At 43.6% G+C, this 17,145-nt stretch overlaps 1 protein-coding gene across 1 annotated transcript; it reads right to left on the reverse strand.

Moving 5' to 3' along the window:
• Positions 1-8,123: 8,123 nt before the first annotated feature.
• LOC121700855 (WD repeat-containing protein 53-like) lies at positions 8,124-10,942 on the reverse strand (the record flags this gene model as incomplete). Its single annotated transcript, XM_042084072.1, has 3 exons — positions 8,124-9,109; positions 9,141-9,257; positions 10,739-10,942. Coding segments are annotated over 3 exons (894 nt in total), but the record flags the coding sequence as incomplete, so codon positions are not given.
• Between the last annotated feature and the right edge of the window lie 6,203 nt (positions 10,943-17,145).

Genomic DNA, 17,145 nt, shown 5'->3' on the forward strand with positions numbered 1-17,145 from the left:
AGGTCTAAAATGCTTCGTGAATTACTTTTTGTGAAAAAATTAGGAGTCCTGAAGTTAGGAGTGCCACGCCCATTATTTTTAGGAGTTGCTCCTAAATTCGCCAGTTAGGAGCTACTTTTAGCCTTAAAATTCTTTGTGAATACGGCCCCTGAATAAAAAGGCCTAGCCTAAATGAATCAAGGCAAAACAAATAGCCTAGTGGCCCAATGAAACATACGGATTGATGTAGTATCTTTGTAACATTATTAAATTATTCTGTTACTATGCCTACGTTTGCAAAAGAGAACATTTTAATTTGATTCACAATAATGTTACATTTAATGTACATGTTGACAATGATTAGCCTAGTTTTGGTTGTTGTTGGCGGCGTTATTGCATGTTAGTTATGCCTACAATGCAAAATTGCTTCCTCGCGATTGGAAGCTCCTGTAGCTGCATAGGATTTCAAAACAGCAGGTTTGTGAATAGGTCTGTGAGTAAGGAGTCCTCTTGACTTCTTTTAAGCTGTCAGAGGTGGGAAGGTGTGATTTTTTGGGGGATGGGCCGGATTAACTGGGCACAATTGTCTGATGGCCCCCCTTCCCCCCAGCCAACGTGAATCTGGTGGTTATTTAATAGGCCTATCGTGAAGATTTTTCCTGCCATCTAAGGCACGAGCGCATCTGTGAGGCCAAGCCTCACCAAGTAGCTCGTTTGTTTACAACTAACATTCCATTTAATTAAACTGCTTTATAGGCTATGCCGAAATAGTTTTCAACATTTTGAATATTAGTGTCGGGTGAATTGAAATGTTCTCAAAGTAGCCTTATGGCTGAAAGCTGCTTGGGACACCACCCCCCCCCCCCTCCGTCAAGCAATATAACCATACAAACGCGCTTCCTGCACTCATTGTTTCAAAAGGAGTAATTTTGGCTTTGTCAGAACTGAAGAGCTGTGGACGGCACGGCACGGTATGCCCAATGAAAATAAATTAACGCAACGCAACGCAACACAACACAGACCCCGCTTCTCTCGCGTCAGTCACTGACATGAACGAAACACAGAACCCGCTTCTCTCACGGCAGTCACTGACAGTAACCTAGAATAAATGCATGGGGAAAAACACTTCCCCATGACAAAGACATCGTAAAACACTGAAAGTTAATATTTTGTCACTAGCAACATTCATCTTTCCTTTGTCAAATGTATTATGTTCCAAGTACCCTATGCGTAATTCTGCTTCATAAAGTTGAACAAATACATTTGCTTATTTCACAGAAAAATATAAATAGCCAGTCTACAGTGCAGAGTTGGTAAGTTATGGTAGGCCAACTTGCAGTGAACATACAAACAGGGGAAATTATTTCTCTTGCAGCCGAGTAGCCTCAGGTGCGCACGTAGACATAAGGCCGAACATGCAAGCGCCAATGAATCGTGCTTTCGCGACAATCGCGCCGTTAAACTTAAATAGGTTAACATCACTCTAAGTTCGCCTTCAAGCAAAGAAAACGATTATTTGAAGACATCTGTTTCGTTGGAAGGGCAAGGGGTAGCAACAGAGCAACACAGAGACAGGCCCGATGGCAGGGCTGTTATGAGAGTATTAAAATATGGGATATTCTACGCGAAAACATTAAAACGGCAAGACAGCGGGGAAAGTTAAAATACGTGATAAACACGGAAAAAGTTGGCATGCATTGTTTCGGTCCCCGTGCACAGGGATTATTTGTCATACTATTAATCACATATGATTATTTGTGAAATTGTGCAAACAGGCGCAACACATTTGAAAAGGAAGGACTGGTATGCAAGCTCACGGGAAAGATTGATTTAAGAACGTTATCACAAAGTGTGTGGCTGTGGCGCGGGCGGAAGACAATTGGCAGGTCATGTCTTTAACAATTCTGTCGGAGGGTCATTGAACAATTTCTAGCAGGCAAGAGAGGGTCATGCAACTTCCAACTGAAGCACTCAAAATTCCTCCGGTGGCCCCTTCAATAAATAACGATCAGTCACTAGATTGCTGCTGGGCTATAGGTCTTGGTTCTGTTAACAACTCATTGTCAAATGCATAGCCTATCTCGCGGTTGCATCCATTACAAACAAACATGCAATGTGAACGTCTGGGATTGGGGAGAGCACTACATGCTCTACTGAATAAGCACGAAGTCAACCCTTTAAATGAAAAACACTCTTTAATAATCCAAAAAAATAAACCGCTAATGAAGTAAACTTGTGACCATCAAAAATCGTTTATCGCTTGTAACTCTGTGATACCAGGACGTAACAGGAAGGCATTTGGCTGAGCAACGGAGGTTAATATGCTCCATGTTTTGTCCAAATGATGACTGTCTATCATCGTTGCACTCGGAGAAAACCGGAATGTTTCATTCGTCCCCGTTTCAATCATCCCGGTTCTACCTACTCAAAACGCAGATAGAACCTTATTATTCTAAGGTAGCGAAATAGCGTTCAGCATGATTCATGCCCAATTAATTCCCCCTGTTAAAGTGTTCGCCTTTGTAGTTTGGTTTGGTGATAGCCTATGATAAACGGCTTATGGCCAAATATGTGAAAACGTTAAAATACAGTAGGCGATAAACCCGGAAAAAGTTCACAGTGATTCTTTCATAATCACTTTGGAGGGTCATAGAAAAATGTATTGCTGGCGAGGGAGGGTCACGTCTTTTTGGACTAATGCTCCCAAAACTCCTCCGGTAGCCCCTTAAATAAATAACGAACAGTCCCTAATGAAGTAAACTTGTGACCATCAAAAATCGTTTATCGCCTGTAACTCCGTGATAACAGGACGTAACAGGAAGGCATTTGGCTGAGCAACGGAGGTTAATACTCCAAATGATGTCTGTCTATCATCGTTGCACTCGGAGAAAACCAGAATGTTTCATTTGTCCTGCGTCTACGGCTGCAAACGGGATTCACTCGCAGTTAACCAAATATTTCTTTATTAGGGCAGGGCAGGCATATTTCTGGCTATTACATTATTTCTAAACCAGTCTGCTAAAGTCTGTAGTGAAGTCTGTGTAGGGTTTTCCAGGCTCCATTTCTTTTTACGAGACACCCTGCTCACTTGAGCCATCTACCGGTTGTTTGGGTTGTTGCAGCGTCTCACTGGAAAAATACAAATTAAAGTCGCGTGATACCGCATGGACCGCGAGTGAAGCTGGCCAAGTCGAAGCACTGCCCACTGTAGCTTTCTAATATCCATTTTCGCCGCCAGTTCTCAAGGCTACATTGCAGGCACAGATAGCCTACTCAACAATATCCTAGCCTACTTTGCAACAACTAAATAGTTAATGTTTAGGACCAATTAAGTGAAATTGGACAATTTCCCGCGGTACACCTGATCTCTCACGGCACACTGGTTGAAAATCACTGAGTTAGGGGGGGATCATGTAGCCTAGAAATCTAGACGCGCCCCAGCAGGGCTACAATTACATTTGCTGCCAGGGCTAGTCTAGCAACTCTCCGTTGGCTTGTGAGCTCCAGAAATCGAAACTTAATCAGGGCATTGAAATTGTGTATAGAGTCGTTTGGTGGGCTTAACATAATGATTGGTGGCAGAGCTTCAACAGTTTGGCTTGAATTCCCTGCTACTTGAAAACAAATATCCTATTGCGTCCTATTGCTTGGAGGGAATTTGAAAGACATCTGATTATTCCGCCCCTCGGACTGAGCACTGCGAACGGTGAGTGCCCAGACCCTACATTTTAATGTGGGTCTGGCTCGCCAGGCTAGGGATCATGGTAAATAAGTTGAATTTTCCCTTGGGGATCAATAAAGTATCTATCTATCTGTCTATCTATCTAAGTGGAGCCTCCAATGTGCTTAATGTAATAAACGTGTGTGTGCTGGTAGTGTAATGTTTGTTCACATTTAAGGAATGAATGCAATCGTGCCAATCGGATCCCTGTCAGCGTGTCGTCAGATATCAATAGCTGCGTGGGATGACTTGGCCTATGATCAATACTTTTGTCCCAAAAAGGACCAGGATTGTAACATAAAGATACACAAAGGACTTGAATGGCTGACTGGTAGTAGCTTACTTTTTAAAGAGTCTGCAGAGATGAAAGTAGCCACAATGGATAAACCGTTGGGTTTTAAATTGTTAAAGCTCGCAAACATAAACTTCTCCATTTGAATCTCCTGGCCCCCACCCCATCTCAACATGTCCGCGAGGTTTTCGGAGGCCTACGAAGGGCAAACTTTACTGCGCAGTCTGAGGACACCGAGTTAACCAGCATGCAGGTAAACGCCTCCACATCGCCCCTCTTGCGCGGCTGAACACAACGCAACAACTTTCCCAAACATTTGGACGGATTTAATGTAAATTATAAAGGAAAGCGCTCGTTTGTGGTCCAGATAAATGAATGTTAATGCGTCTATTCCATCTACATATCACAATTATGAAATCCACAATGTGAATTGTTTTATCAAACTTTTTCCCGAGTGAGTCTGAAGTAGAGGCTTGCTTTACCTGATAGGCTCCAATATCTATGAGGCTGGCGTCGCACCGCGGTAGAGCCTGAAGTTAAACGTGTAGAGTGTCTCACCTGTAGAGAGTGCGGCGTTGGGGAACGGGACCGCGTCTACCACGTGTTCGTCAGTGAGTCTGAAGTAGAGGCTTGCTTTACCTGATAGGCTCCAATATCTATGAGGCTGGCGTCGCACCGCGGTAGAGCCTGAAGTTAAACGTGTAGAGTGTCTCACCTGTAGAGAGTGCGGCGTTGGGGAACGGGACCGCGTCTACCACGTGTTCGTCAGTGAGTCTGAAGTAGAGGCTTGCTTTACCTGATAGGCTCCAATATCTATGAGGCTGGCGTCGCACCGCGGTAGAGCCTGAAGTTAAACGTGTAGAGTGTCTCACCTGTAGAGAGTGCGGCGTTGGGGAACGGGACCGCGTCTACCAAGTGTTCGGTGCTGTGTTGCGCCTGCGCCACATTAGATAAACGGTATGTGGGCGTGCTCAGCAACGTCCTTCGCTGCGAGCCTTACTGGCAGTCTGATGTGCAAGAAATGTAGGCCTATTCTGCCGTGCAAAGGCAAAAGGCCGTAACTTCAATTTTATCAAAAATGAGTTTTTGTCATTTTTGGAACAATGGGCATCAATTTTATCATGTGGACAAATATCTTGAGTCAATTTTGTTGTTTTCTTATCAAAATAAGATGCTGATTTTGCCGTAACTTCAAAAAGCAGAGGGTAAGCCAAGGCATAGCCCGTAACATCAGTTGTGGTTCTTTAGCTTTGTTTCGCGGCTCTATAGAACGCTGGAATTAAGTTACAGTGCACCGTAATTTCAGCGCAGCAAACCATATTAACATTGGTGGTGGGTAAAACAAAGGCAGAGTGTCTTATGCCTATGTATTGTATGTAGGCCTAATTGAAGCACTTCAGCCACACTTCAATAAAGTGAAAAGAAAATGTTGCAGTGGTTGTTTTACTATCTAGCATTAACTACTTCAGATTTTGTGAAATTCAGCTAGGACGTAGCCTAGTTAGCTAGTTAACTGTTCCTGATCCACAAATAGCCTACATGATAGATGTTGTGCCAGGCAACTGTAAGACACCATAAATGTCTCAAAGCCTGGATACTATTAACTAGTAGCCTACTACACGTTTTCTCGTGCCATACAGGGTGGCTAGCTGCCTGCCAATCTGCAAGTCCACTCACTGGCAGAAAACAAAGCGAGTGGGTTGGGGACGCCTCACGATACACCTCCCCGTCCCTCCCCGGCGAGGAGAACATGTCGCACACAAACTAACCCAGCAGATAGAACTTAGATCGCAGCTTACCTTTAAAAAAATCCATGGAAAACAACATCCACTGAGAAGACAAATCCATTGTTTAAATCCATCACAAGTTTTCAGCAAGCCCATTCGCAATATAATTATGTGCAGGCTAGCTAGCCTAAAATCTATCAAAGTGCAACGTTGTTCGGATGTTGTCATTCAATTTTAAGTGTCGCTATGAGTAAGCTATTAGCTAAAGCTAGATAGTGTTGGTTGCAAAATATTTGACTCCCATACGAACAAAACTACACAGCATGTCCTTAAGTCGATGTCCCTTTAATTTGTCAAGAAAGAAATCCAATCAATGTGTGACTCCTCCGCCGCCCGCATGACACAGACAGTAAATTATTATGTGTCCATGAGTAGCAAAATTCCTGTAATTGCATACGTTTCCAATGGCATTGGCTTGGATCATGTTGTGGCTGTTTTTTGGTTTTCTGGCTCTTAAAGTGTTATTTTACTTAAATTAAGTACAACGATAAAGTTTTAAAATGTTCCAGTGTAGCCTTCTCATTATTTTGTATTTTGTAATATTCTGTTGATGGAGCCTAATATTAAGCCTTACTAGACAAAACTCACTAAATGTTATCTTAAGGCTATCATTGTTATCATATAAATGTTTCTATAGAGTGATAAAAGTCCAAATGGTCAATAAATTAGAAGTTAAGGTATTTTGCCTTTGTATGACCATTATTGTTTTGCAGATAATGCAAAGGCAGAATACAGTAACTTCCAAATAAGGGTCAAAGGTCAAGTTTGAGCTGATTTTTTTTCCATGTAGATACATGTATTCATTATGACAATTACTTGGCAAATTTTCAGTGTCCTACCTATCATGCAATTGGCTGGACAACAAAAAAACTTTAAAGTCATTTTTCTCAGTTTCACACTCTGGCGAGTTAAGGTCTTTTGCCTTTGTAGGGCAGTATTCCCTTCACTTGAGAGTGGACGACTTAATGTAAAATGACATGTGCAGCCATGGGCATTTAATTCAGCGTGTTTGAGTTCTGTGTGTGTGAATGACGAAGAGAAGTCCATGGTGCAGTGCGAAAGTTAGAATAGGCCTATTAGGCCAGTCAATCTAGCCCAAAAAGAAAATTGCAACAGAAATGCCTTATAGTTTTTATTGGTCCTAATACCCTCCTGAATCATATACTAAAAGTCTTCCGCCGAGGATGGAGTGGAACATATTTTTTTTAAATTATTTTTTTAGATTAAAGGCCAAAGTTGTGCTCAACACTCTAATAGGGGGGGGGAATAATTTATATCACTATGAAACTTCTCCAGTTGATTAATGACATCATACCAAAGAAAAAATGTATTACAAGTTTTTGAGATTTTATGTTTATATATGCAAATTAACAGCAGCACCTGTACCGTGGTGGAACACAGCAGCTGTTCCGGAGCATAGGGTAGCGTAGGGGGAGTGAATCCAGTAAATGGTGGCAAAGATCTGTTTGACCAACCTTCTACTTGAGTACGTTTTCAACTCACTCCTACAGTGTGTTAGTTAGAACATATTCTCGTCATGGAATGGATACACAGTAAACATACACTCTAACACTACACCTGTTTTGTAATCATTTATCAGTGACACACAACTACACCTGTTTATAATCATTTATCAGTGATACTACACCTGTTTATAATCATTTATCAGTGAGATACTACACCTGTTCAAAATTAGCATCACTGGAACAAAGAACCTACTGAAATACACAAGACACATAAAAACTACACACACACGGCTATCATAAAAAATATAACACACACAAACACAAGGCTTTCCTAAAAATATAACACACACACACACACAAGGCTTTCCTAAAAATATAACACACACACACACACACAAGGCTTTCTTAAAAATATAACACACACACACACACACACAAGACTTTCCTAAAGTATATAACAAACACACACACAAGTCTTTCATAAAGAATATAACACACACAAGGCTTTCTGCCAGAGGCACAGTTTTTGTTTTTATTCAAAGCCAGTGATGTCAGATAAGATTGAATGGGTTGATATGTTGCCCCAAACTAAGATCCCAACCAATCAGGGCTCACTGATCTAAGATCCCAGCCAATCAGGGCTCACTGATCTAAGATCCCAGCCAATCAGGATTCACTGACCAGGACCCAGTAGTTCTGCTGCAGGTGAGTCTCGTGCTGCAGGTGAGTCTCGTGCTGCACACACTTCAGGTGCAGTGAGCTCCATCAGGGGCACACATCATCATCATCATCATCATCATCATCACACACACACACACACATCAGGACATCACCACCATCATCACCGCTGCCGCCATCACACACACACACACACACACACACACACGTCAGGTCATCACCACCATCATCATCACCATCACACACACACACACATATCAGGTCATCACCATCATCATCATCATCACCATCACACACACACATACATACAAACACACACACACACAGACAAACACACACACACACAGACTCATCACCTCTCTTTCTGTTAGAAATACTTTGTGAATGTTGCAGCCCACAGTTTATTACCTTTCACTAATAAACACACACTCTAGAGCGCGGTCAGGGGGTACACGTATAAATCAGCGCTCTGATCGGCCAGTAGGGGGCAGCACTAGAGGGTCAGGGGGTACACGTATAGATCGGCCCTCTGGTCGGCCAGTAGGGGGCAGCACTAGAGGGTCAGGGGGTACACGTATAGATCGGCGCTCTGGTCGGCCAGTAGGGGGCAGCACTAGAGGGTCAGGGGGTACACGTATAGATCGGCGCTCTGGTCGGCCACCACCACGCTGGGTGTGCCCTGGAGCAGGGCGGGGCAGACCCAGTTCACTTTGTCCGTGTGTGTGAAGCTGAGAGCGGGTCCGGTACTCTCCTGTGTCCCTGGGCCTGCCCCACACACACCCGCCTCGGCCCCCTCACACACACCCTCCCCCGCGGCTGCACTCTGTGGGCCTCCTGCATGCTCCTCCCCCAGGGGCGTGGCTGTGGCTGGTGGGCGTCGGCCCTTCGGCCTGATTCTGGCTTTCCTGCGGCTGGCTGGCGGTCGGCTGCTGTTGCTGGCCTTGGCCTCCGGGGGGCGCGCGTGAGCGCTGACGTCCCACAGGGCCACCAGGCCGTCGTTGCCGGCGGAGAGCAGCCAGTAGGGGTGCGGCAGGAAGTGGACGAAGTGGGCCTGCGAGGCGCCCTGGCTGTGGCCCTGTAGCGCCCCCTGGTGGTCCAGATGAGACCCTGTGCCCACGCGCAGCAGGTGCAGACGGCCGTCCTCGGCAGCGCAGGCCAGCAGATCCCCACAGGAGGAGGCGGATGGGCCTGCGGGGGGTTGAACTGGATGGGCAGTGGGCCAGCGGGGGGTTGAACAGCTGACCGGGACGACCCGCCTGTTCCGCCTGCTCATGGGAGTCCTGCAGGTCCACTGCCCACAGCGGCCGAGTCTTCTGCAGGTTCCACAGCAGCACCTGCAACACACACGTTTAGTTGCCATAAAATGGTCACGACGCTGTAGGAATGGCAGCATAGCTACGCCGTGGAGTTGACGTAGAAGCATGTTGAGCCCTTAAAGTTTAACACCATGACCTGCACGAGGGGTAAAGGAGTATCTAATAGCAGTAAAGTTTAACACCATGACGTGCACATTAGGAGTATCTAATAGCAGTGAAGTTTAACACCATGACGTGCACATTAGGAGTATCTAATAGCAGTGAAGTTTAACACCATGACGTGCACATTAGGAGTATCTAATAGCAGTAAAGTTTAACACCATGACGTGCACATTAGGAGTATCTAATAGCAGTAAAGTTTAACACCATGACGTGCACATTAGGAGTATCTAATAGCAGTAAAGTTTAACACCATGACGTGCACATTAGGGGCAAAGGTAACACCTGCGCTTACAGATGAAGAGGCTACCAATCATAGCTGACCCTCTCCCAGAGCATCTGTTTACTGTGTGTGCTACTGAGCACGTTTACTGTGTGTGCTATTGAGCACGTTTACTGTGTGTGCTACTGAGCATGTTTACTGTGTGTGCTATTGAGAATGTTTACTGTGTGTGCTATTGAGCATGTTTACTGTGTGCTATTGAGCATCTGTTTACTGTGTGCTATTGAGCATGTTTACTGTATGTGCTACTGAGCATCTGTTTACGGTGTGTGCTATTGAGCATCTGTTTACTGTGTGTGCTATACTGAGCATCTGTTTACTGTGTGTGCTATTGAGCATCTGTTTACTGTGTGTGCTATTGAGCATCTGTTTACTGTGTGTGCTATTGAGCATCTGTTTATACTGTGTGTGCTATTGAGCATCTGTGTACTGTGTGTGCTATTGAGCATGTTTACTGTGTGTGCTATTGAGCATCTGTTTATACTGTGTGCTATTGAGCATCTGTTTATACTGTGTGTGCTATTGAGCATCTGTGTACTGTGTGTGCTATTGAGCATGTTTACTGTGTGTGCTATTGAGCATGTTTACTGTGTGTGCTATTGAGCATCTGTGCTGGCGGGTAGCGGATGAGAACCAAAACGGTTTTGATATTAACACGGGTGACGGGTCGGATCTGGTGCTGAACTTGGCAGGTGTGGGCATGGACCCGTGCAGGACTCTGGAGCAGAGTGACCCGTGCTCTGATCTGCGCAGGCCAATTCTTCTGACCAATGCTAATCATTCGTGTTTGGAGTCGAGTTGAATACAGTTCCTCTGGAGTTGTGGGCATTGAGATGTATTTGTCTGCTGATGTGATGGTTGTATGATGTGATGGTTGTAAGCAAGTAAGTAAGTGTAAGTAAGTCTTTGGGCAACCAGAGAGCATCGGCGACACATACATAAAAAAGATGTCATACAAGCTACAACAATTATAGACCATTTTACATAGACTCACTATACATCGTACATAGTACATGGAACACAGGCATTACCCAAGCACACACACACACACCCTTACCTGCATGTCGAGTCCAGCAGACACCAGGCTTTGCGGTCTTTGCGGTCGGAAGGCGACAGATGAGCAGATGTTTGTGTGTCTGCGCAGCGTGCGGACAACTTTCCCGTTCTGCACCTCCACGATCCTCACGTCGCCCGAGTCGTCACCCGCAGCCAGCATGGTGCCCGTATCGTTGAACGACAGCCCGTTAATCTCAGTGTGTACCTGTAGTGTGTAGTGTGTATGTGTAGTGTGTAGTGTGTACCTGTAGTGTGTAGTGTGCACCTGTATTGTGTAGTGTGCAACTGTAGTGTGTGTGTGTAGTGTGCACCTGTAGTGTGTAGTGTGTATGTGTAGTGTGTGTGTGTAGTGTGTAGTGTGCACCTGTAGTGTGTAGTGTGTATTGTGTAGTGTGTAGTGTGCACCTGTAGTGTGTAGTGTGTGTGTGTAGTGTGCACCTGTAGTGTGTAGTGTGTATGTGTAGTGTGCACCTTTAGTGTGTAGTGTGTATGTGTAGTGTGCACCTGTAGTGTGTATGTGTAGTGTGTATGTGTAGTGTGCACCTGTAGTGTGTATGTGTAGTGTGTATGTGTAGTGTGCACCTGTAGTGTGTAGTGTGCACCTGTAGTGTGTATCTATAGTGTGTAGGGTGTGTACCTGTAGTGTGTAGTGTGTACCTGTAGTGTGTAGTGTGTAGTGTGTATGTGTAGTGTGTACCTGTAGTGTGTAGTGTGCACCTGTAGTGTGTATGTGTAGTGTGCACGTGTAGTGTGCACGTGTAGTGTGCACCTGTAGTGTGTACCTGTAGTGTGTATGTGTAGTGTGCACCTGTAGTGTGTACCTGTAGTGTGTAGTGTGTATGTGTAGTGTGCACCTGTAGTGCACAGTGTGTGTGTGTACCTGTAGTGTGTAGTGTGCACCTGTATTGTGTAGTGTGCACCTGTAGTGTGTAGTGTGCAACTGTAGTGTGTATGTGTAGTGTGCACCTGTAGTGTGTAGTGTGTATGTGTAGTGTGTGTGTGTGTAGTGTGTAGTGTGCACCTGTAGTGTGTATTGTGTAGTGTGTAGTGTGCACCTGTAGTGTGTAGTGTGTATGTGTAGTGTGCACCTTTAGTGTGTAGTGTGTATGTGTAGTGTGCACCTGTAGTGTGTATGTGTAGTGTGTGTGTGTAGTGTGTAGTGTGCACCTGTAGTGTGTAGTGTGTATTGTGTAGTGTGTATGTGTAGTGTGCACCTTTAGTGTGTAGTGTGTAGTGTGTATGTGTAGTGTGTATGTGTAGTTTAATCTGTATTTATAAAAAAAAATTCTGTGGATTAGATGGAAGTGTTAAAATTATGATCGATAGTCTAATAATGCCATTATTAAGTGAAGAGTACCTGATGACTTGTTCAGGACTTGAAAAAGATTGGGACTTGGACTTGGACTCGACTTGGCTTTGATGAGACTTGGACTTGGACTCGACTTGCCCTTCTCTCTATTCACTTGGGACTTGACTTGGACTTGAGTGCTAAGACTTGGGACTTACTTGTGACTTGCCAAACAGTGACTTGGTCCCACCTCTGGTGCATAGGCTACAGGATTACGGCTGGCGGCGCCACTGACCAAGGCCACAGTAGCCTGTGAACCTCTGATTTTCAAAGGGGAATCACGGCCAATGCAGGGGGCAACTCTTCTCTTCAATTTCCCTTCCAAATTACTTTTTATTGTCTGAAGACATCTATCGCAAGAATCTAACATTCTAAGCAACAGCAAAGCAAATGCAAGCTAACCAAAGTGCAGTCGGTTCTGGTTTTGGAAATCACACACTTGCTGAAAGGTCTCATCTCATGGTTTCTTCATTAATGATGCAGTGGTCTGTAGTGTTGATGAATGCCCTGTGAGCCGGTTCTGGTGAAAAAAATGCTCCTGCGTCTGTTTCATGCTGTTCTAGTTTGGTGGGGAAGGTGGGCGGGGAGGAACGACTGGATTTCGCCTCTAGTCATGAATATTAATGACATGCTAATGAATTCACCTCTGATTGGCTAACAGTACTGTGACGCTTCCTCCAGTGCGTCCTCATCCGATTCTGCCTGTGCTCCATATTCAACTTTACAGTGCTAAAACCTGGCTAAAACTCGAGTCAAAACTGTTGCACAAAATGTCTTCGGAGATACAACTTCATGTGTTTGATCCTAGTATTCGAGTAGGAAGAAGAACCGCTTCCTGATCGTTTGTCGGTGAACGTTGGTTTAATAGAATGGTAACAATTGCCTGTCAGCTTAAAATTTCTCCTAAAAGAGGTAAACGTTTGTGACAATCGTCATCTTGCTTTCAAGTAATAAACAGTTGGAAACGTTTTAAAATAAAGACCTATTTCTTTACACAGTCAAAAGTCTTTGCAATCTTCCTAGTAGATATTTTACTTCATAACACAGGTAAGCACCCTAAATGCAGTTCAGCCACTGACCTAGCCTGCTAATGCTATCGGAATAGCTAGATAGTTATGGTTTGAATTCCATGATACTATCATTGAAAGACCACTTGGTCATAGCCCAATATATATATAGATCTAAATGCAAACACGCCTACCTAGCTATATTTTGCTGGAATTGTACCAGAATGCCTACAGAAGCAGAGAATGTGTGCTGCAAGACTTCTCCGGTAATGAGAACTATGGCTTTGATAGCCTGACATTGGCAGGTTAGCCTACTCTAGTTGTTTTCCGTCACGTATGACAGAAAAAGTAGCCTACTATAGGAATCTTATAGTATTTTGGGACTAAATATTACAGTAATCTTATAGGAACACTATAGTATTTGGACATACTATAAGACTACTATATAGAAAAACTATAGCGGTTACAGGATATTATAGAGTTATTAGTAGTACTTCTACAGTATGTCCCAATTATTCCTATAAGATTACTATAATATTTTGTCCCAAATACTATAAGATTCCTATACTACTTTTTCGTAAGGAGATTGCTCATGTGGTTAGAAAAATGGGCAACACCAGTACCCCTGTTGTCTGTATGACCCTGTACCCAGGATTAGAACCAGTTTGCCTTAGCATAATGTACTCCCTTCAAAATGCACTAAACATTCGACTATGACGACTATGGCCCTCTGTGAGACAGAAGATATGAAAGGTAAGATAAACCTTTAGCTTAAAAGGGACAAAAACTGATGAAACTCCTAAAACAAATATACAAAACAGGTCAATTTTCTATAAACAACTTTTTATTATATTTACATACAGCAGTGGTACTCAAAGTGTGGTCCGCAAGCTCTCTCAAGTGTTCCACAAGTAGATGTGGTAAAATATAATAGATGAGTTGTTTGCAATATTGAACCAACTTGTATGTAAATCCAAACAGTTCTGCAACACTGATGTAACCTATGCCAGTTTAAATCATATGAATCCTCCGACACCATAAGCAAGGTGCAAAGACAATAAGCAAGGTGGTTCAGTAAGAAGGCCTATTGTGTAATATACTGTTGAAGTAGGTCTACTGTTTTTTTTTTTTTTGCTAGGTGGTCCATGAAACACTGACAAATAGTAATATTGCAGTCTATTAAAATAATGCAAACACAAAACAAGAACATCCAAACTATGCACAGAATTAACAATGTCCTTTTTTTGCCAGACAATGCAGACATCTGGCCTACAGATCCTTTGTAAGATAGTGCTGGGATTATTTAGGGAAAAAGGTCTGAGTTGTTGTTTCGGCTTGTATTGTCCTGGGGATCCGAAGGGACAACACACAAAACACATTCGTTGGCTGTGATGATTTTATTACATTGCTCTTTGATTGCGCTGGGCCATAGGTGGAGCCATCAGGTGTTATTGTGGAGATGTCGCTTTCATCCTCCTCCTCCTCTTGATCAACCCGAGGTCTTCTAGCTGGCCTTGGATGAACAGGCTTGATGGCAGTAGAGGTAGCAGGCCCCCATGCCCATGGTGTATCCGAAGTGCTTGTATCAATACTCATACTTTTCATGAAGTATTCTGTTTGGGTTCCTAAAGTAAATAAATGTGTATTACTGTCAAGTTACAATATACTTATAGTACACAGGACATTCACTATCTCACAAAACTGTACTGGCACAATGGAAACAAAAATATTTTAGTGACTGTGGTAAGGTGTATGATGTACTAAGTAGCACACCCACAAGAAGACATTCAGTAATATCAATTCTATCGGTTATGCAATTCATGGGTTTCATCAGGTCCATTTACACAGGTGTATTAATCAAGCACCATGCAGTCTGCATTCATAATCGAGGTGCTTGATTTTATACACCTGTGGAAAGTGACCTGAAGAAACCCATGAATTGACTTTCCAAAACATTGACGAGCACATAAGAACCTGTATTAGCCTACTAGAAAAAGACTTCTAGAAACTAACTAGCACAACAATAAAAGTTAGATCACAAACCTTTGCTTCTAACGTGATGACCTAATGTAGGCTAGAAAGCTGTGTAGCCTGACATGAGGATGTGCTCTGGAAGACATACAAAACACTAAGTAAACAGCAAGTAATCAAACAAAACATCATTGTATGTCAATGTAATAATGGCAAGAAGACAAATTAGACTGAAGTGTAAATACCTGAGCTCTAGTGATAGCAACTTAGCCTAATAGTGCAGGGGTATTTTTGATTTTCCCTGTTTAGACTAGAACAATACCCGTACTTAGTTGAGCATAAAATATTGTTGCTAATATTATTATTTGTGGTTTAACGCTTAGGTTTGAAGATTATAGGTTCAACAAGCTAAATCTCTGGGTAGTGTGGTCAATTTCTTATGAGTGTAGCTACACCAGGCACGTAACTGAAGCATTCCGTTCGCGTTATGTACTGCAACAATTAGCTTCCAATAGGCCTAATCAATGGAAGTAGCTACACCTGGCGTGTTAGTGGCCTGTAGGCTACGTTCGGGAAAATAGACCATTCCTCTAATGGATTTTACCAGAGCCCTTCCTATTAGGCATTCTCTGATTTTACACGTCGCGAACAGAACACTTCAGTTACGTGCCTGGTGTAGCTTCCTGTAATATAGGCTAGCCTAAGCCTAGCTCGTACCCTTTTCATGCATGCTAACGTGAAGAATATGAACATGCTATTTTGTAACAGACGTTAGGTGGAAAAGTTTGTTTGTACTTACAGCCTGTGAGCTGGTGGTCGATCGTCATGACGGTACAGAACCAGGTTTTCAGAACATCAATGCAAAACCACTTTCTAAGGCAGTGAGTGTGGTCGAAATGATTGGAACACAGAACTAATGTTGCACTACTTCGGTGGTGGTGTTCCAACGATAAATCCGAACCATTTCTTCCTCAACTCATGTTTCTAAGGCAAGGCATGCAACATTGATGTGTTATTGCCAGAAATAAAACAGGCACGATTTTTTTTCCGCCATGTTGGCAACTTGCTGTTAGCTCCTACTAGCTGCAGAGAGACAATCCCCTAGCCGCAAAATCTTCCAGTCTTCCTGTAGGCGGTCACAAGCCAAGGTGGGCGAGGCCATGAGTAGTCAGTTTCCCTTCGGCGTCATTGGGAAGGGCTCTTTCTGATTCGCTTGTTTTTCCGTGTATTTTCTTTCATTGGCTAATGCGGGCAATGGGGGTAGAAGATCATTTTCACGTGCAGCATGCATATGCAACTTGGAGTGAGCTATAGTATTTCGAAAGTAACAAGTATTAAACGGTTTCTCAGTGAATGTGACCTTGAAGGCCCACGCATAATAAGGCCTTCGCCTATCACTCCACACGCCCCTGTTGCACGTCACATTACTAGCTGATCCTGCCTTCTGGCTCCCCAAAATGCGGCATAATGTGAACAGATCAGCAGGCCTGCAAATTTTCACCTCGTTTTCAGACACATGTTGCGGCAAAAAGACGTCTCCTCTTCCCGCAAATTTAGCGTGATCTCTGTGTGAAAAGGCCTTTTGTTGAAGCATATCATACAGTGCAAATTCTTCTTGTTTTAGTGTTTAGTTAATAAGAAAGCATTGTCTCTACCTCAATATGAACTGCAAAGGATAGCCTAGGCTATAGGCACATTTTTTTTTTTTTTTGTCGGGTCGGGTCAGGTTCGGGTAGTTAATCAGTGCATATTTTTGAGGGTCGAGTGGGTGCAGATTAACTCTCCTGACAGGTCGGGTGGGTGCGGATGTTAAAAAACCTTAACCGGTGCAACACTACTGTTGTGCATATTGTAATGCAGCGTTGAATGGATCAATAGCTTACATAAGGGTACCCCGCACTTTTCAAACCACACTCAAGCTTATGGTTATTGTCCCCACCACTTCTAAAAACAAACTGACGCCCTTGCCAGAGCCTGTCTACGGAGGTGGCACTAACCCTGCGTGAAATCATCATGTTTGATAGGTTGTTAATACATTCTGAAAACATTACTGTTCTGATCAAGGTCATGCAAAATAAAGCT

Source organism: Alosa sapidissima, unplaced genomic scaffold, assembly GCF_018492685.1.
Source record: "Alosa sapidissima isolate fAloSap1 unplaced genomic scaffold, fAloSap1.pri scaffold_501_ctg1, whole genome shotgun sequence".
Taxonomy (NCBI): domain Eukaryota; kingdom Metazoa; phylum Chordata; class Actinopteri; order Clupeiformes; family Clupeidae; genus Alosa; species Alosa sapidissima.